At 40.5% G+C, this 20,856-nt stretch overlaps 1 protein-coding gene across 5 annotated transcripts in view; it reads left to right on the top strand.

Annotated features, from left to right (window-relative positions):
- The window catches only part of hhip (hedgehog interacting protein), a 48,024-nt gene extending 27,652 nt beyond the window's left edge, over positions 1–20,372 (top strand). For 4 of the 5 annotated variants that reach the window (XM_086034319.1, XM_086034321.1, XM_086034322.1 and 1 more), the window contains exons 9-13: positions 955–1,078; positions 2,913–3,058; positions 4,578–4,659; positions 15,086–15,234; positions 17,586–20,372. In XM_086034319.1, the coding sequence (XP_085890445.1) occupies positions 955–1,078; positions 2,913–3,058; positions 4,578–4,659; positions 15,086–15,234; positions 17,586–17,782 (698 nt within the window). In that variant the 3' untranslated portion in view covers positions 17,783–20,372. The remainder of the gene's footprint in view (positions 1–954; positions 1,079–2,912; positions 3,059–4,577; positions 4,660–15,085; positions 15,235–17,585) is intronic. The other variant, XR_015087259.1, reaches the window with a different exon arrangement.
- The last annotated feature ends 484 nt before the right edge of the window (positions 20,373–20,856 follow it).

The raw sequence follows: 20,856 nt of genomic DNA, 5'->3' as shown, positions 1-20,856 counted from the left end.
CCGCCTTTTTCCACATGCTCAGTGATGCCTTACTTAGAATAAAAAAAGTTTGTCAATTATAAATGCTACTTTTTTCGAAAAAATCTGTCTTTGAAATGTCTGAAAATGTTTGTACATTTTTCAGAAAAAAAGTGTTTTGATAATATTCTGACTTTTTTCTAAGAACAAAAAACAAAAAGCCTTTTTCTAAATACAATTTTAAAGAAAAGAAGCTTCTTTCTTGGAAAAAAAAAAGATCTCAACAAATGATTTTCTTGTAATATTATGATATTATGTTTAACTTTTTTCCTTGAACATAATAATTTCCCTCAATTATACATACTTTTTCTCAAAGAAAATAGCATCTCTCAAAAATTATGACTTCATATTTGTCATATCACATTTTCCTTGAAAAACCAAAGCAACAGCTTTTTTCCCACCAAAAAAATACGACTTTATGCTTGCAACATTGTGTTTTACAGAGATACAATTTGGTGCACTTGCACAATCTATTCAGCGTGTGTGCAATATGTCGCATCATTAACTGTCGTGATGCACTATCGTCAACACAACAACAAATATCAATAACGTCGCGGTCTGACAAGCTAAGTATACATTTTCAGTACAGTAACTACACGAAAATACTGTACGAACATTTTCCCCATAATTACCATATTGTATACCATAATGTTATCATTATGGCTGTGAAAATATTGTGATAAAACAGCATCATAGCTACTCTATCCCATTTGGCTCTACGCATTATTGACGCAATTTTGGGGCAAAACCAACAGTCCCATTCTGACCTGTACATTCAGTGCTGCATGGTTTCCTCAGCTTCAAGCAGGAATATTTTTACGCAGCGGTTTGATCCAGATTTTTTGGGTACCGGTACACAGAGAACACAGTAACACTGACAACTGACTAAAACAATTGTAATCAATTATAAATGTTGCTCTCCTTCGTACTGTGCAGAGAACGAACCTTCCGTCTACGACCTGCAGTCCATTGGAGGAGCACCACCAGTGGGGGGTTTCATCTACAGGGGTTGCCAGTCCAGACGATTGTATGGCAGTTATGTGTTTGGAGATAAGCTTGGGTAAGGATGCTCAAACCATATTTCAACAAAAACTGTGGCGTTTACATGTAGCGATATATTACAATTAATTTAAAGTAAAATGTGTATAAAACATAACCCTTTTGTGATGTTTACTATTTTCTATGAAAAAATACATGTAAAATGCAAACTGGGTGATTCTAACAAACATAAACATGGGCACACACAATAATGTGTCGTGACCACCTGGCAGTCGACTGGGATGCCATCTCCACGTAATATCCGGGCATCCTTACTACTGCTCATACTGCGATGAGTCAAACAATATATGAGAGACTGCTCACATGATTCAGGTGCTGATGTTTTGGTTAGCAACAGAGTTCAAATGGGCATCTGTTTTTATGTTCCTGCAGGATTCGGGGTGGTTTGGAGGTGTTTATTTTGTCTAAAATGGATGACACCGGTGGATGCACCTGATGACTAATGACTAATAAATCTAAAATATTTAAGGAAATAAGCTGTGTATGTAGTGTTTTATCCGTCAAACATACTCCAGAACGCCACAATAACCTGTGAAAACTTGTATTTCTTAGCCTTTTATATCTCTGAGACTTTTTCAGTTCTCAGATTTACGAGTTCGGAGCATCATTCTTGCTTTTACTTTTAGATCATGGCTCTCCCCTCTCGTTCTCACCCTATTCAGTCTGTCCCGTGCACCAGGCGATGCCAGGGTAAATACAAAGTTCCAACTGTGTGGGGGTGGGGAGATGGGGGGGATGCAGGTATTGTGTTACTCTTGCCACAGTGGCCCGGCCAGTTCAGTGTAAATGGAGATGAGACATCCTGCCTTGCGCTGTTCACACTTTTCTTTGGTTTGTAATTCATCCTCGTTTGCTGATGTCAAACACTGACGCTTGAAGAAGCAAAAGGAAGTAAGTAACGGCGAGAAAATTCCCTTCCTCTCCGGATCTTTGGGATTGGGTGCGAAACTATGTGCGTTGGCTTAAATTCCCTTCCAATTCGCGGGTGTGTTGTTGTGGCTGAACGAAGGCTTCGTTGTGATGCAACAACGTTTCAAGTGGCACCATGTGGGTCTTGGGAAAGGAAAGCGGTCAGAGTACTTGAGTAGTAGCCAGTGGAGTGTTTATTTACTATACTGTAGAAAGTACAGAGCATGTGCAAGGGCTAAGGCATTTACCTCAACATTATATGCCGTATTTGCACGAATAAACATCCCCCTCTAATTAAATGGACTTCCTTTTCCCAACAGGGAGTAAGTGTAATGATCTCCGTTCAAAGATGCTAATGCGTTCACTCAAACATTTAAACTGTTTGAACTCAGTCGCTAATCAAAACAGCAGCACCGACTGAAGACCGTAACGTAGCATTCCAGTGGATAGACAGGTGATGACTAGGGCTGCTCGATTATGAAAGAAGTATGAATCACGATAATTTTGGTAATAATTGAAATCACGATAAAACGTAAGAAATGTAAAGACATAACAGAAACATAACAAACAATGTTCTCTTCGAACAATACAATCAGCTTTAAAAATGCCATGTTCGTCAGGCGGTGTGTTCGAAGGTAAAGACCCATGTTAGTAGTCGTCAGACAGAGTCTGTAATGTTCCGTGTAGCATACAGCAGCACCTTCTCTTTGAGCTCGACCCTCATCTTTACAGATGCCACGTCCATGCTTCTATTTTAGGTTCAGCATTGATTCATTTAACTGGATGACACACCCAGTAAATAATTGAGGCGCCAATTTGAGTGGAGGCCACTATTTGAGATCATGTGCTCAATGACATTGTCTATCCAACCAATGGCTGGCTAGAATTGACTTGTGTTATCTTTATTGTATGTGTTATAATCTCAGCAACCTGCGGATTCTCCAGAAGTCATCGATAACGCCGTCGGCAGCAAGTGACCAGTGGCAGGAGAAACCGCTTTGTCTGGGCTCAGCCGGCTCCTGCGGTTCCATGCTGGTCGGACATATCCTGGGATTTGGAGAAGACGAACTGGGTCAGTGTGGCATTGACAAGATGTGCAGTACTACAACAATTTTCACTAGTTAATTGCCCTAGGGTTGACCAGTCACCACTCCAGATTGCACCGAGCCTCAGAAAAAAGAAATACCGGTAAAGAATTGAGGAATATTCAAGCAAAATGATCTGCCAATAGAACAGGATTTTTTTTTTACTCTGCAATATTTCTTAAAACAAGTAAGCATAACCCCCCACGTATTTGAGCATTATTGAAGAATTATAATATTTCTTATACTAAGATAATTATACCATGTAATAAAATATCAAAGCAAGTTATAATGCCCAACGATTTTTAAAGGGAAAAAATGCAATTGGAATGTTATTACACAAAACACCACTGCCTGGTAAGAAGAAAGGTCTTGGCAGACAAAGAACAAATAGTCTTTCCCCTAATTTGAGATATTTCATTTTGGTTAGATTCTAGTTTTGCAGTGTGGTGACAAACTTTATAGAAAATGGATAGATGTTAAACTGTTGCTGTCAAATGTTTTTTTATTTTTAAATTACCAAGATTCTGGCAAAAAGATTGGAAGTGAAATAAAGATTTTTCAAGGTGACTTTAATCTTGCTGTATTTCCACAAATACTGGTGGTTGGCAATATTCATTGAGAGGTTATTTTTATTTTGCGAAAACTATAAACCAATGTTACCATTTATAATTTATATGAAATGAAACAGGAGTTTAAAAAATAAAGCGGGCAGAGGCAGACTGTAGCTGGTGACTACGTCTACCAGAGCACTAATCATTATTTTACCATGCTTTGGTAGATGCTGCTGTTTTGGTAAGCAACAAGGTGCTGTTAACTCTTTTGAATTTCAGTGTGCGAGCGATTCGAGATAAGCAAAGTTACTATTTGAGGGAGGCGTTTATTTTGTCAGTGGATTACCCAGCCGGCGACTCGTTGGCTTTCTATTCGAGGAACGGCCACCATTTGAGGAAATACGGTTTTGACTTTCAGTCAGCAGGATATTAAATGCATACTTCCTGGTGGATTAAATGTCTTTTCCATAAAACATAACACGTATAATCCAAAGACCTCACATTTTGCATACTGGGCCACCTACGGCGCAATGTTTTGCACGGGTGTAGTGTGTTGCCATCAATTTGGGAGCGCTCGGGTGAAGTGAGGTGACTGGCCTAATGTAATACAGAACATTATACCAGCTGCAGCCCACCAGTCACTGGCGGGATTATGAACTGTCAGCTGCAGTGTTTCTGATTAAGTCAAACACTCACTCAACAACGGCCATCATAAATGTTTGATCACCGCTCTCGCGCCAGCTGTCACACTCGCTGTTTTTAAGGAGGTATTTAGATTCCTGCCCGCGGGCGAGCATCCCAAAAGGCGCGGGACCCCGCAGACACATGTTTACACTTTGTCCCCTTATGGAATTTTGCTGGTCTTCATTAAATGATCTCCACATGCTTCCCTGTCATGAGTGTTCAATGCACCCGTAAAGCGTCTTTCATGTGGGCATTTTCCATTTCGTTTCAGGTGAAGGCTACATACTAGCGAGCAGTAAAAGCATGGCGCAGTCACACAGTGGGAAACTCTACAAGTTGGTGGACCCCAAAAGGTACACTTCAAAACTTCTTCTGAACTTCCCACACTCGTTCATAAGTGGCGCAACAAAGGGCTATTGTTGCGAGTGTGCTGCTCAAGATAATGACGTTGATAACGCTTCTCCTGAAATTACTCAATTCACAAACCAAAATGTTGGTAAACACACAAAGGAAAATCAGACACAAAAACAAAACTTTCACCCTTTCATCAGAGATGGTGCACCCGGTTTACCCTGCTCAACACCTAAAAAAAAAAAGTTTTTTAAATGAACTGATGTGCCAATGATGTGAGTAAGCAATTTTGAAATTCCTTTTGCTTTTTAAAAAAGTTGAGGTCTTCGCATGAAAATTTTCAGTGCACCCACACCCCTCCGCACCCCTTGAAAAAATTCAGAACATTTTGAAAAACAACGGCTCTAAAAGTTGGACTTTATTTTAAAATGCTAGTGTAAACACAGAATGATCTTTAGTTAAAAGGCGGTGCGCATGCGCAAGTACCATATTTTTCAGACTAAAAGTCACACTTTTTTCATAGTTTGGCTGATCCTGCAACTTATATTTAGGTGCGACGAGCTCGGACTGCCACCCCAAATCCCCGTTCCCTAATCATGTTTATGGCAGCAAACGAGTTCCGGTTTGAATAGAAACTTCTTGAGCATGCGGTAGTCGCATGTTAAGGAAGATAGAGATAATACACCAAAAGTATTTGCCAGGCGCCAAAAGAAAGCGAAGAAGAAAAAGAAGTAGCAGCAGTGTGCAGCATCCTCCACAACAAGGACTCAAAAGCCTCAATAACCGACCATGTTTCTACCTTTGGCTACAATGCGATGCAGCATTCTAATTAAGGTAAGACATTTTAATCTAAAAAGGAAAACCCTTCCGTAGTCATAAGCAGAAGTTTCCGGTCCAACTCGTTCGCTGCCGTCAACATGATTAGGGAACGGGGATTTTGGGTTCCTGTCCCAGCTCTACTGTTCTTGGGCTCAGTTTTTGTATATTTCCTCAAAAATGCAACTGTATACTGACTGTAGGCATCTTTTTTTTCCTTCTTGATGATGCATTTTTTGAATGGTGCGACTTATACTCCGTAGCAGCTTATAGTCAGAAAAATACTGTATGCCAGAAGTGAATGCTGATCTTTTCAAATACGTAAACAAACCAAAACTTTATACTACATTAAACTTTCTCTTTCCCCGCTTTTTTAAGCAACAGATCCGTTTTAACATTTCAAATTTGATAGTGCATCGGCGGCTGAAGTGCTCCTTTTTTTCATAAACCATAATTATAATTTTGGCTACTAACATAAAGCACTGACAACCACAATGGAAATAAGCCCTTGGGCTTTATTGTGTTTTTATCCTCGGAAAGCTTTATTGTGCTGTCTTCTGTGCTACCACAAAATAAATTCAATCAATCAGCAAAAACTCAACAAAGCGATGGCTCGTAATGTGAAAAATCGCCACTTGTAAATCAAGGTAACAATATATATCCCAAACAGAGATGGCCCGCCTCTGCCTTAACAATAATTGAAGTAAAAACATTCAAAGGCATTGTGTTCAATCATGCACACGTGGGAAAAGCGTAATGTTAATGTGTAATTTTAACACCGAATCACCATTCCACTTTTAAACTTCGCACAGCCGCCACGGTGCACATACCACAGATTGGGTATTTGATTGCTCTGGTGCAAACGTATGGTGTTGGCTATCACATGTTTTTTAATGTAACCTGCCGGTATGTGCAGTAGGTTGTCGCCTTAAATATCTTCTTAGAGGCAGAATTAGACGCAGAGGAGCCATAGTGGAAGTGTACCCAATAAAATGGCCAGTGTCACACGATCCTGCGCTGATGCAACCCACGAGGCCGTCGTTAATCATCCGTCTTTCAAATCCTCGCCAATGCCAATGGGTCGTCACATGATGGCCCATCCTGCCCCGGCCCAAGCCATCGCAGAACGGTAACCGGAGAGCGAGCGTTGCATTTCACTATGTTAGTGTCAGGTATTGCTAACGGCGGTGCTGGACGGACGCAACTGGCAACAGCGTAACTGGCAACGTAACCGCACGCCGGTTATTTTCAGAGCAGTTGGACAGCAGGTTTTATTTTGCTGAGAGTGGGGGAAAATCACCAGGGCACCTGTTTCGTCCCGCCCGGCAACTTTGACACGTCATTTAATTCAGCGCATGCGTTAAACACAGTGTTTGTCTAACCTTTTAGGTGTTCATCCAAAATGTTCATAATTTCTATCACTATCAGAAGACTCTTGCGTGCCGTTTGTGAAAACTGGCATTTTCCCCTTACATACTGCTGTCATCACTGGCATTTTCTCACCGGTTTTCCCCACTGTTTGCAGGAGGTTTGTAATTGCGAATAGATGCCAAAAGATGGTGGAAAAGCACTTAAAACGGAAAGGATCATAAAGCACCGACACCATGCATCTAGGATGTCCATAATCATGAGCCCATGTTACATAAAAGGCCGCATTCAATAATTCAGTTAGTCAACACAGACAAATCACCTTCACTTGAGGTTCATCCATCAGCTAAGCTTGCATACTAGCCTAAAAAACACACTAGCAGAAACTGATGTGACACACATGGGCAAACAAATTAAATCACTGTGCTCACTCAATGACTCAAATGACACTCAATAATACATTGTAGACAACGTGCTATTAGTTGCTGCATTGGGAGAGAAGCAGAATCATACTTTTAGTTTCACTTTTGACAGCACAGGGTGCTTTCATTGACCGCTAACAATTCTGAAATGCAGATTAAACACGATCAATTACCTAAACCTAACGACAACACCAAAGTGATACTTTTATGGCTTTGGCCTGAGCACAAACAAAACAGCAAATAGACAAGATTTTCCGTGAATGACGCATGACCGGTTCCAAAAAGAAATGCAAATTTGCTGGTACGCAAACATGCAGGGGTTCACTGTACTCTATAATTGGCACTGACATGGAATTGGGGGTATGAAGTCGACCACGTCAATTTTCCGTCTTCTGATATAGCATCAGAAGCCCATTTTACACTGCCCGTAAAAGACGGTATTACATTACAGGTATTTCTTAGAGTATCGGATCATGTTTGACTTAGGAGGCTCCAAATGTATGCAACGCGTGCATACGTATTTTTTTCCGTGTCAGTAAATGGGTGGCGTTTAACAAGGAACAGCCAAAAGAATGGCTCGGCAATGAAATATCTCCTGTTAAATGAAGAGAGACAGATTAAGTAGAAAAAGCCGACTGGGAATCGCACTTGAAATATTTTATGCAGCTGATCAGTCGCGGGTGACGACAGTGCCACCCAGGCATCGCCGCAATTAATTACACCGCAGATGTTTCAAAAAGGGGCCCCAATGACTTGCTCCGTATTTATGTTTTCTGGCCCGAGCACTGGATGCATTTCTCCCCTCGTCAGAACATTTCTTTCCACCGTGGACTGGACTTGTTTAGTCTGCAGAACCTGTGTTGCAGCAGTCTCGCTACTTTGTTACTGGGGGAAAAAAAATTACTATAAAAATAGGAATATTATAAATTTGTTGGCATAAAATGATTTGACTTTTCTCAGCATTATGACGCATAATTTGATCATTTTAAATAATTTTCTCCTTGTAATATAACCACCTCATTCTCATTTTTTCTTGTAAATTTACAACTTTGTCACAAAATGTCAAGTATTTTTTGGGCTGATTTAGACTTTTCTTATAACCATACAATTCCATTATTCTAGGGCTACAACGAACAATTATTTTAATAATCGATTAAGCTGTTGATTATTTAGTCAATTAATGACGAATCAGATACAAAACGTATTAATTTCCATCTCTTCATTCAGAAACAGGACTATATACTACTATACTATACTTTTTTTCTGGTAGTATGACTTTATTCGGATAAAATTGTGACTTTTTTAAAAAACTGTCATAAAAACAATGTTGCTTCCTTGTGACCCAATGACTTTATTCTTACAAAATTGACTTTTCTTTTTGTTGCAATTAAACTTCTCTCATAAAATTGTCACTTTTTTCAGGTAATGGTACAAACTTACTTATGTAATAAAAAGACTCATCCATCCTTCCATTATTCGAAGACTCAATTATGTAATTCTTCTGTGGTAATATATTCCAACTTTATTGTGATGAAAGTTGTGGTGTCATTGCGACTTAATTCTCCTCGTAGTGAAGCTATGTGTTTGGGAACACAGAGGAGCTGTTAGGTAGAGTGCTGAAGGCCCTACAGGGAAACATTAGCCATAAAATCCCTCAGCAGTGTTTGTGTAAACATGTCTTGGCCAGATGACTTCATTTGGAGGTATTTGTTTGTCAGTGGAAGTGCGCCTCTGATAATAAATAGGCCACCATGCATTGAAAACTGCTGAGTGTGGGTGTGGGGGTTGTAAAACGAAGAGAGACAAAGAGCAATGCTTTGTGGTGCTTGGTGGTTTTGCAGTGTGATTGAAGTCATCCTAGCCTGCTAATTTAGCAAATTCTGACTAATGCGCAGATGTCAAAAACAGATTGCTAAATCCGCCGTTTGAACGGCGAAACGTGCCAATTATTTTTATTCTTTATATTGCTTTATTCTCATAATGACTTTATTGTTGTACAATTACTTTATGTCTTCTTTTGGTATTGGTTTTCTCTTGTAACATGATGACTTCATTCTGGTAATATATTGTCCTAAGTTGTGGGTTTTTTTCTAACAATATTCTGATTTTAATTCTCGTAAAAGTAATTTATTTTGTCATTATGACTTTATTCTCATAAAATGAGCTTTTTTTCTTGGTGATATTACAATTTTGTTGTCATCAAAGTACAGTAGTTTTTTTCTCAAAACATTATGACTTAGTTTTCACAAAACAGCAGCTTTTTTTATATTATGACTTTATTCTCCTACTATTATAAATTTATTGTGGTAAAATGATGTTTTTCTTCTCATAATGGTACAATTTTGTAGTTAAAACAGTACATCTTTTTTTCTCAAACATTACAACTTCTCATGGAAATATATCCCTACAACATGACTTCATTCCTGTAGAATTCCAAAATGTTTTCTCTCAATTTTAAGGTCAAAATTGAACTTTAATGCAAAATTTGGACTTCCTGCACTTTTACAACTGAATTCTCATCAACCTATTGTTTGTATTCATTTTTTAAAATCCCAACAACTTTTCAACCTTTTTCTCAAAACATTGTTTTGCTTTGCTGTCTATCGTTGAAAGCCTCGATTTTTACCATCTTAATGTGCTAAGAAGACTGTCCGGGAAGTCCCAAGTTCCAGTGTGGTCTCTTTTGCCGACCATTGTGAGAGGGTGGCCGTCTTTTGTATCTTCATTCCTTATTTTAATTGTGCAAGAATATTTACTGTGTATTGTAGCAGCCTCTATTCAGACAGCTTTGTCGAAGCGAGGACCACAGCGGAGATGGTGGAAGATTTAAGAGGGACAGGAAAATAAAGGGATTTTTTTTGTTTTGTTTGTTTTTTGGAGACACCATGCTGGGAGTTAGCATATCGCACACTCACACAGGCCCGCAGATGTGCCTGTTCGCATGTACGCGCCACCCACACAGTTTATATCTGTACACAGCAAACACACATACACATGCACCCTCAGATAAATACATACGTATAAACAAGAAGCCGGAGACATTTGCCGATATGTGACTTGTGTGATGTTGACTGTCAAACAGGAAAATTCCTTCTATATACTTTACTTGCTCCCTTCTTCAACACCAACTCTTATTACAAGAATATACATATACAGTGAACCTCGTGGATATGTTCCAGACCGACCTGCAATATGTAAAAAATACAGAGCTATATAAAAAACTTCTTTTTTAAAACATAATTTTACCCCACACACATGCTTGTGTCATCTTTGGCTGTCTTTCACCCAGTTTCGTAGCACTTTAGAGCCGTAACTGTAGGTCTGTTTTGTTTGCTGTTCCATTGAAAGAAACGGAGAACCACGCTCTCTTTGAGAGGCTAAATAATGGTCGTCACAATATTTTTTTCCGAGTTCATCAGTAAGATGCAAACTGTTTCATTTCTATTCTCAGTAGCCTTCATAGTGAATTCAGAATTCTTGTCATCTTTTTTTCCTCTTTTTTTCCTATGTGACTATTTTGGTAAAATTCAGAATTTTGTTTAGTATTATGAGTTACTTTCTCGTTTGTAAGTGCGAAATATATATTGGTTGTGGGACCGACCAAATTATTTTCACCAAAAATCTGTTGGAAGCTGCCAAATACTGTACATGACATGGCTAAGAAAACCCTACCAGACTTTGTATTGTCCCATTACAAAAAGTGACTCAACTCTGAATCATTATATAATTATATAGCGCACTTCATACACAAGTTAACTCAATGTGCTTCACCTTATTAGAAGTACAACATTTAAAAGCATTTACAAACAAAACAAAACAGTCAAAAACATTTAAAAGCAAGGTAAAGAAATACATGTAAAAGTAAAAACAATGTACAGTGCCACAGTATGATTTTGGAGAGCATGATTTTTTTTTTAATGTTTTGAAAGACCTTAATTATAGGTAAGGGGGGGGGGCATAGTTTTTAACCTGGATTCAAAAGCATTACACTTGGGGCTGACTTGACTTCTCTTGGTAGCCTATTCCATTTGCATGCAGCACAAGAGCTAAATGCTGCTTCACCATGTTTGTTTTGCACTCTGGGCTCGAATAATTGACCCGAGTCTGCAGACCTCAGAACCTTACTGGGCTATATATTCCTTTAGCATTTCTTTTATGTAATCATGACCGAAAAACGTCTGTGATTTTTAGAGTTTTTGACCAGTAGCTGAATTTTAGAATCTATTCTATACCTGACTGGAAGCCATTGTGAAGCCTTTAGGACTGGAGTAATATGTTCGGATCTCTTTATTCTGGTCAGAACCCCAGCTGCAGCGTTGTGATGGCGCTGCAACTGCAATGCGTTATAAAACTCCACCGTTGTAGTCGGCTGGTTCGCACAGCCTTTTGCTTTGGTCATTGCGGTTAAGCACTGTTGATTGCACATGCGTGAGATTTGCATGATACTAACAAGTCCAACTCCTCGATCTCTACTCTGGTCATTCTGGAATTCGAATTCTGACAATACACAGTCAATTTCTCACACAATTAAAACGAGGTGCTACAAAAGGCACCACCCTAACAATGGTTGGCAAAAGAGACCACACGGGGACATTTGATGAAACCATTGTTGGACCACGCCTCGTGTCAATCATACACGTCCAACAAGCTAAAAACAACCACACTCACACTGACAAATCAGCAACATCGCCACTTATGCCGATCATATTTCTACGAGCATTTGAAGTATCTGATTCCATGCTTAGTGTTGGTGTAACTATCTCATGTGCGAGCACTCTGTGGCTCCCACCCCTCCCAAAGTTGCTAAATTCCCACAGTGGCTGTTGACCCAGCTGCCTTTGTCAAGTGGCGCTACCAGCAGGTGCTGTTTTCACAGCCACCCTGGCAGTCGTACGCACTGTTTAGTTGCGCCGCTGACCCCTTGCCTGCTATTAACAGTGTTCGCCACGGAAAACGACCCCCCCCCCCCCCACACACACACACCCTCCTCACACACACACCCTTCCCTCCTGCAATCCTCTAGGGACTCTTTCTCTATGTTTCCCCCCTTGTTCACTCCCTTTAAAAAAAAAAAAAAAAAAAAAATCCTGCCACAACTAAAAGCAACTAAAGGCTGACAGGGACGGAATCTAGAGTTGGATGATGATGGGGGCATGGGAACTCTCACCTCCTCCGCCACCATTACCATTTTTTTGTTACCAATCACAGCTCACCTGTTTTCCGAAGCGAAGATGTGATTGGTTGTTACCTGAGCCTCGAGCAGCTGCGATGTCAATTTCAGTCGACAGAAAGTGGCAAAATGGCCGCCCCCCGAGACGGAGAAAAACGACTGGATTTTACTACTTAACTCTTATTCCATAAACGTAACTTGAATCGGGTTTAGACTAGTGTGGCTACATAGAACGTAATATTGTAAAGAACATTTTGGGGTTGACTTCCGCTTTTAAGACGTCCGTGCAATCAACTCATTTCTTTGCAGCACAGACAGATTTCACGTTAAGACACAAATATATATCAGTCGATAACGATATTCGGTAAATAAAGGAGCATTCCGGAAGTTGTTACCATGCTACTATTTTTCATTTGATTGTATTATATTTCTTAACCGTAATTGTGACTTTAAAACATGAATTACGTTAGTAAGTGGCACTCTATCTTGTGTACAAATCTACATTATGTGGCCACCGTAGGAATGGAACTCGTCATGAGTGAAGGACCCCCTATAGTAATTAATTTTACCAGATTTTTTTCAACTATAGTTTTTTTAATGGGTTTTCACAGTCTACTTACTGTGATGTCATCGCATGCACTTTCCATCCATTTATTTCAGCGCCCACAGACTGCCATCTATTGTGGGGCGTTCTGGAATGCATCCACATCAATAAAGGGGGGGCTAAATTTACTATATCTCACGTCCGTCGATAATTTATCTGTCAGTACCTCCAAACCCACCGTAGCCACATGAACATTAGCGCACAACATTCACATCCTAAAAGCAACTGACTGAATTCCTCTACTGATTTTAACTCATTGACAAATTTACTTGTCTTTTCACAGTACAGCCATTCAACCCCAGGAACTTTTTGTTATTTTTTTCCTCAAATTTTTTCAAACGTTAGGCTAAAAGAGGGTCTGAAAATGTTTGAATTCAACTAAATGCTGGTGCCTGATCTGCAACGGGATCAGTCCAGTAGTCGGCCTTAAATCCTATCTCCGGGGTTCCTTCCGACTGCCGAGTGACCATTTGCTCCTCGGCCGTGATTGATGACGCCTGTTCTTGTGGACATTACTCAAGCACACTGACGTCAGCGCCCAGGCCTCCAGGTTCTTGATAGCGGCACCGGGAGTTCAGTTACCATTCCTGGTCACTCGCATTGTGTTGGGCTTTTTGTTAGTGTTTCTTCTGTCGCGGCGTGTGTGTGTGCCGGGCACATTTGAACTTGATTATGCACTTGGCGTATTACTTCCAGATTTGTAGCGCGTGATATGGAATAATTATTTTACAGCCCATTCGCCGATGTGCGTGTCTGGGTGTTTGTCTTAATGCGCAATGATCACAGCATGTCCCCCACTCCACACGCCCAAGTGATTGCTGTGATGTTGAGTGTGTGGTGGGTCTGTTTTTTATCTGAAGCTTTACTTTTATTCCTCAATTAGGATTTCATAATGCAAGATACAAGTGATCATTTTCAGAAAGTGCGCCAATACCTTAGCAAAACATAACCAGGAGACTATTCCAAGACCGTCACTGTTCCGTTTTGTTTCGCAATCGATAACCGTTACAGTACATGCTCGACTAAGGACTTTTTGGTTCACAACGCCCCATTTTTCCTACTGCACCGCTCCAAGCAAATGTGTTGAATTACAACGTAAGCCAGGGCCAACAAACAAGTTTTGTTTTTGCCCAGTTCCTTGCTTATTGTATGTTGTCTGGCAAAGGGGGGACGTATTTTCTTTCTCCTAAAAATTCAAGGATGCATTTGCACGAAAGCTTTTCGAGACAAACAGAACCTGGTTCGGGGTCAGGAGGAGACCATCCATTACTCCGCCGGTCAAACATCATCAGGTTCGAGTTCCCTACTTTTGGCACAGTCATCTGGTGGGAAAATATCATTTTTGCCTTTTTTGCTGTTGCGGAATCAAACAAACATTTAAACTGAACACGCCTTTCACCAACGACTTTGACCAAATTGCCCATCTCTGTAGGACGGTGATTCCCGACCATTGTGCTGTGGCGGGAAATTATTTGAAAATTATCATAATCATAATTAAAATGATTATCGTTGTTCGTCTATCTGTGCCAGTGACCTATAGTGACAGGCAGAACGATTAAATGCTCTTCCAATACGTATATAGCAGAAAGTAAAATTAATCTGCCTCCTATCAACCTGATGCTCTTCATCCAACAAAAAAAAATCACACAAAGTAAATATATTTGTGCATAAATTGAGATGCTTTTGCTCAAGGCTGGGAAACCCTGGTCTAGGATACATGCTTTTGATGAGGGCTCATTGTATGTATTCCCGAGTAGGAGTTAATCAAAGCATTGGAATTCACCTAAAGTGGCTGCTTCAAACCAAAGTGGCTGCCTTCCTGTTCAGTTTTGAATTTTGGTTCAATTCGCAAATGGAGTCTCTGAACCAATTAAGTTTGTGAACTAGGGCTCCACTCTACGAGCCCTATTTAATTTCAGACATAGGTCCTTGAGACTTTCTGGTGTGTCCCGTTATGACAGACATGTCTCCCCAAGTTCATGTCCCCCTCTCCCAAACGTACACACTGACTTTCACCCCCCCCCCCCCCTTTCTTCCAACTGTTCCAGACCCCTCATCCCCAAGGAGTGCCAGCGTCAGGTGGAGCCTCCCGAGCTGCTGATGACAGCTTGTTCCAGACACTGCAAGAACGGTCACTGCACTCCCATTGGCAAATGCTGCTGCAGCCCTGGCTGGGAGGGGCCCTTGTGCCGCATCGGTGAGGCTTGTTTTGGTCAAATGTCTTCAAATGTGCCCTGACTTTAGTGGTGGTTATTTCAAAAATCTCAAAGGTCTTTAGTAGTCCTAGCAAGAAAGTTGTCTGACTAAATGTTGTCGGCTAGCCAGATGCTGAGCTGCACCGTGTGCGTCAGTTACACTTCCTGTCCCTGACCTGTTATATTCAGTGCGGGAACTCGATCCGCCTCTGTACCATTCCGAAAGCATGCTTCACTTCTACCCCGCACCCCCACCTCTACACATTTAAGAGTGCCTGTTTGGCATGACAGGAGACAGTGACAATGTTATCAAGGTCCAAAATGCTGAATCATTTCTTTGAGATTTGACTAGGCCTTGCTTCGGCCTACTTTCTCCCGAACTGCCCGACACGAGCAAAAAGTACGCTGCCCGTAAGGAGTCAAAAAGTATTGGACTGTGGGGCGATCACCGTACAGGAATTAAGTATTAGTGGCTATAATTTGGGAGAAAAAAAAAAAAAGTCTTTCGCCCACTGACCTTCACATTGTGTGTAGCGTGTGTATGTGAATGCACCAACAGTTGCACCCTGTGACAAACAATCATGATGTGGTTTGTTAAACACACCAAATAAGGACTTGTTTTGGCTCACTTTTGTATTGCCTAACGTGAACGTCAAGTACTGCGGCCCTTGAAAAAAAAAGTAGTTAGTAATAGAAGTAGTATCAGTTAGCAGGTCCGCGGGTTATGTTTCACCTGTTTGGATGTGATAAAGCCATTTCTGATTAGTTTTGGAACACTTCCACATGAATTACAGTGGTCCTAAATGCATAGAAAAAAACGCAAATCAACCAAACCACTTGCCTTAACAGCATTGACTTCCTCATTTGGTCCAGGCTGCTGAAAATGTTTTCCTGACTGATGAGTTTTGCCAAACTTTAGCACAAGTACAGTAGCCCTAAAGGGTGAAAAGGGCTCAAACTGAATTGCTGGACCCTTGAAGCTAAAGATTCCTGGGTTACGAGTTGATCCGTAAATGTTTTTGTTTTTTGTAATATGACTTGTTAAAAACAGTGGCTCTCCGTACTGTAAGATCCATTCATATTGTGCCATCAACACAATTCTCATGTTTTCGGGTTGCAGTGACCACAATGTATTTGAAATGAAACAAACAACCTGTGCTTTAATTGCAGACATACATTTTAATTTGCGGGGAGTGTGTATCCAAATCAGGTAAACGGTATAGGAAATACAACAGTTTGCTTCTGTGCCAGCTGCTCTAAGGCCAGGTGGGCATGTATGGCTGCCAGTGGAACTGGTTCACTTGTACTTTATGTATTAATGATGTGACTGCTGACAAAAGCAGCAGTTTGAATTCTGAAGGCAAAGAAGTGGAATGTCAGTCAATCACTTGACCTGAATCCAATTGAGCATGCATTTCACTTGCTGAAGACAAGTGCTAAGGGAAAATGCCCCTAGAAGACGCAGGAACTGAAGACAACTGCAAGAGAAGCCTGGCAGCATCATCATGGACCAACTCCAGCATCTGTTGATGTGTTTGTGTTCCAGACTTCAGGCTCTAATTAACTGCAAAGGATTTGAAACCAAGCATTAAAAAGTGAACGTTTGAGTTGCGATTGTGAATTGGTCCCATTACTTTTTAGTCCTTTTAAAAGTAGGAGGCATACAGTATATACAAACTGTTTGAATTCCTACATTGTTCACATTTTAAATCCATTGTGGTGGCGTTTAAAGCAGAAGTCAACCCAAACATATTTTTTTCAAGAATTTGTTCCCAGCAGGCCCAATAGTCCAAACACGGCATTCTGATTAATTTTGCGTTTGTGGAATATAAATTAAGCAGCAAAATGCACTCGGGGCAGCCATTTTGTCTTCTGCCGACTGAAAATGACATCACAACTGCTCACAACGACCAATCACGGCTGACCTGTTTTCCGAATCTGAGCCGTGATTGGTCGTTGTGAGCAGTTGTGATGTCATTTTTAGTCGACCGAAGACAAAATTGCCGCCCCCAGAGATGGCTAAAAACGAGTGGATTAACACTTATTCCACAGACGCAATATTTATCAGAATGCCCCGTTTCAACTAGTGGCCTTGCATCGATCATATTCTTGTAAAAAAATGTTTGCGTTGACTTCCACTTTAAAGCCCAAAACATGACAATTGCATCCATGCCCCTATATTTATGGACCTGACTGTAAGTATGGTAGCTATAAATGGCCAAAAGGGCTTGATACTCTAGTGGAGCTGTTTGGCATTTCCCCCCTGATCTTCTTCAAACTTTCCCTTTCCAAAGCGTCATTATGACTTAATCCGACCCAGAGTAACCACTCCCTGTCTTCCTTCCCCATTCAGCCAAGTGCGAGCCAGCCTGCCGCAATGGAGGCGTGTGCATGGAGCCCAACAAGTGCCTGTGCAAGAGCGGCTACTCGGGCGACCAGTGCGAGCAGAGCGAGCGGGGCATGCCCAACGACCAGGAGAAGGACGGCCTGCTGGACCACATCATCGATATGACCTCGTATCTCCTGGACCTGACTAGCTACATTGTATAGAGAGACTGCGAGGAGCCCGTGCACCTTCATCCCCGCCCTACACGAATCTACCTAGCGCCACCGGCCAACGAGGTATCTTTTCTTTTCTTTTTTGCCCACGCTGACACATGAGAAAAAAAAAAAAAAAAATGGATCTCCATCACAGCTGCCTTTCATCGACATCACCGGACATTACGGTTCCTCACTGGACAATAAGCTACATGCCCCCGAGCCCCCGAGCACCAGGCCTGGCATCCGAGTCACGGAAAACGCCCCGCCAAGACATTTCTGCTCCTCTCCGGGACGAATATTCAAAAAACAGCACAAAGGAGCGACTCTTTATTTTGGCGTGATGTCGTCATGACTTTAGTACACAAGACTGCATCCACAACTGTTGGACATTTTCATCGCAGGATGAAGAAAGACGCTGGATTGCTACCCCCTGCTCCGCATTCATTACAAGTCTTTTCAAAAACAGACACATGTGCACAGATGCTGTCTAGCAAACCTCCGAACGCTAGCCTCTTTCACACAGAGAGCCCGCAAAAGGGGCAGCGTCAGAGCCGTAACGGTGCGGGATACTGCGACAGTGACAGATAACACTGATCAACACATTTTTACAATTTTTTTTGTAATCAGAGATGTTTTTGTGCTGATTCCAGATCTTCCCTTGTTTTTGTCATCACACATCAGGTCTCCATAATGATAATAATAACAATAATATAATATGTAATACAGTCATATATTTAGCAATATTTATGAATTAAGGGTTAGGTTCCGCAACAGGTTGATTTTATTACTGAACCGTCATTGGTATAAATAACACATGATGCACAAGCTTTTATAGGTCAAACTTAAAAACAACAAAATGAAAATATCTAAAAAAAAATTTTTAAAAAACTCATGTGCTAGAAAAAACGAAAAGACATTTTTTAAATCAGCGTCAAAAATATGGTAAGGGATACAAAGCCATTGCTGCTTGTGTCCCTAATTGATTGCTTTCGGCACATCAGGGCGGGAAACAGAGGGCATTCTGCCTCACTTACGGCTCTGATACAACCTCCGAAGCCACAAAGTCGACCAGTTGACTTCATCCAGGCCCCTGCAGGAAAAATCTGGCGTTTTTCCAGCCTTGCTTTTCACACAGAATCCAGCGAAGGCGGAATATTGCCACAACTGTGTCCACAAAAATATCACTTGTCAAAAAGTGACATTTGCTTTCAACACTTCATGGCGAGTGTACTGACTTTTGTACTGACGATTCGCCATTTGTGCATTCATGCTCAAATTGGCACCGTCATGACGGAAGATCAAGCATTTTATCCGTCTTTTACGCAGAGCCCTTGCTTTCACACAGCAACACGATATCCCAAAATCCAACGACGTGATGTCACATGCCTGATGTGAGAATTGCTTTCAACACAACAATGCTGGAGAAGTCCTGGCAATTGCAGAATAACCTTGCACATAAATGGCATCCCGCCTCTGTTACGGTTCAAATACTACACTATAAAAACCAGTTGGGTGAACTCAAAATTTGTCACAAGCTGTGTTTTTTATAGTGTACCTGCAACAGTTCAAAATTAGAAGGTCGACTCTGGACAGCAACAACTGCTTTCAACACAACAAAGGCAGGAGAAATGAGTGTTGGGCTTTAAAATGTACAGTATACTCCGGCGTTGCGGATTACCTTCTGTTACGGCTGATACTACCTCCAAAGGCGGAAAAATGCCGGGTCAATTTTATCCCTCTCCATTCCGTGTTGGTGTCTTCAACACAAAACGCTACGGTTGGGGGGGGGAAATGTGGAAAAATGCCGTCTTTTCGCAGGCGGTGTAAAAGGGGCTCGTGAATGTCCAAACCACAAAGGGAAGGGAAGAAGAGGAGGAGGTAGCGAATGGCGATGTATATTCCCCTATAGAGCTTACCCACTACTACTTAGCATTGAAAAAAAAAAAGTGAATAAAAACAAAAAAAAACATAGCATTATTATTATTGTTATGATAGAGGGGGGGTTTATTTTTCTAAGTGTAATAATATATGGGAGAAATCTGTGTTTATAAAAATACATTTTACACTAAGCTTTGTGTCCATTTGGTGTACTTGCAGCTTGCTTTTTAAATGCCCTTCCCCCAAGAATCTGCTACACAAAGCTCCACTACAGATCCACGATGTTGGCGTTTGTTTTTGTTCAAATGCTATCATGGTGGGGGTTTTTTTCCCTTTTGTATTGGTTCACCTTGTTGGTGTGTTTGCTGACATAATAAGTCTACCTGGTCGAAAATGAGTCCACAATGGAATTTTTATGCTGTACAATGAAAAAAAGTCTATTTGTTTTTGTTGTTGTTTTTTTTTGTTAGCACTTAATGTGAACGTTGTTGCATTGTAGCTGCTGAGACGGCATGGTGTGAATAGAATAACCATTTTCATTATTTAAGTAGTAGTTACACAAAATGAGATGATAATTATTTAAGTATGTCATTGTACTGTATGTGTGCATTTTTTCTTTTTTTTAATTTGTTTTGTACTATTCATGTATTGTAAATACAACTTAGGGATGATAACTTTCTCTTCAGAAATATCAATATGTCTATTAAAATTTATAGCATGTCTCAAGTGTTGCTTTTCAGTGTTTACTTCCAACATGGCAGAAGCAAAAACTATAATCATTTTCAAAATATGCCAAATGGCATCGATAACCGAAAGGTGAGTATTCTGTATTTTCCTCCAAGTTTTTCTTTTTTTTTTTTAACTGAACTACAGAGAGTACCGAGTTTCTGTTGGAGGTTAGGTATTAATTAGAAGAGATGCATTTATTAGATTTTTTTTGTATTGTGTTTTTTTAAATAAAAAAAAGATAGTTTTGTACAAAGGAACTGTTGTAATATTAAATAATTTTAAAACAATGTTTTTATTCTCCCACAAATAAATCATGATACCCAATTAAAGTTACTATGAAATCTTAAATGTTTGTTTAATGTTTTCCACATATAAATCAATCATAGCTAATTAAAACAAATACATTATGTAGTGCAAATACCACATATTTAAAAAAATTAAAGTTTAGTAATTTTGACAAAAATTCTAAATGAGTA

This window comes from Filicampus tigris, chromosome 6 (genome assembly GCF_054856515.1).
Source record: "Filicampus tigris isolate MCC_2025a chromosome 6, RoL_Ftig_1.0, whole genome shotgun sequence".
In the NCBI taxonomy this organism is placed as follows: domain Eukaryota; kingdom Metazoa; phylum Chordata; class Actinopteri; order Syngnathiformes; family Syngnathidae; genus Filicampus; species Filicampus tigris.
Note: the sequence above shows the minus strand (reverse complement) of the source record. Positions and strands in the feature narration are given on the sequence as shown.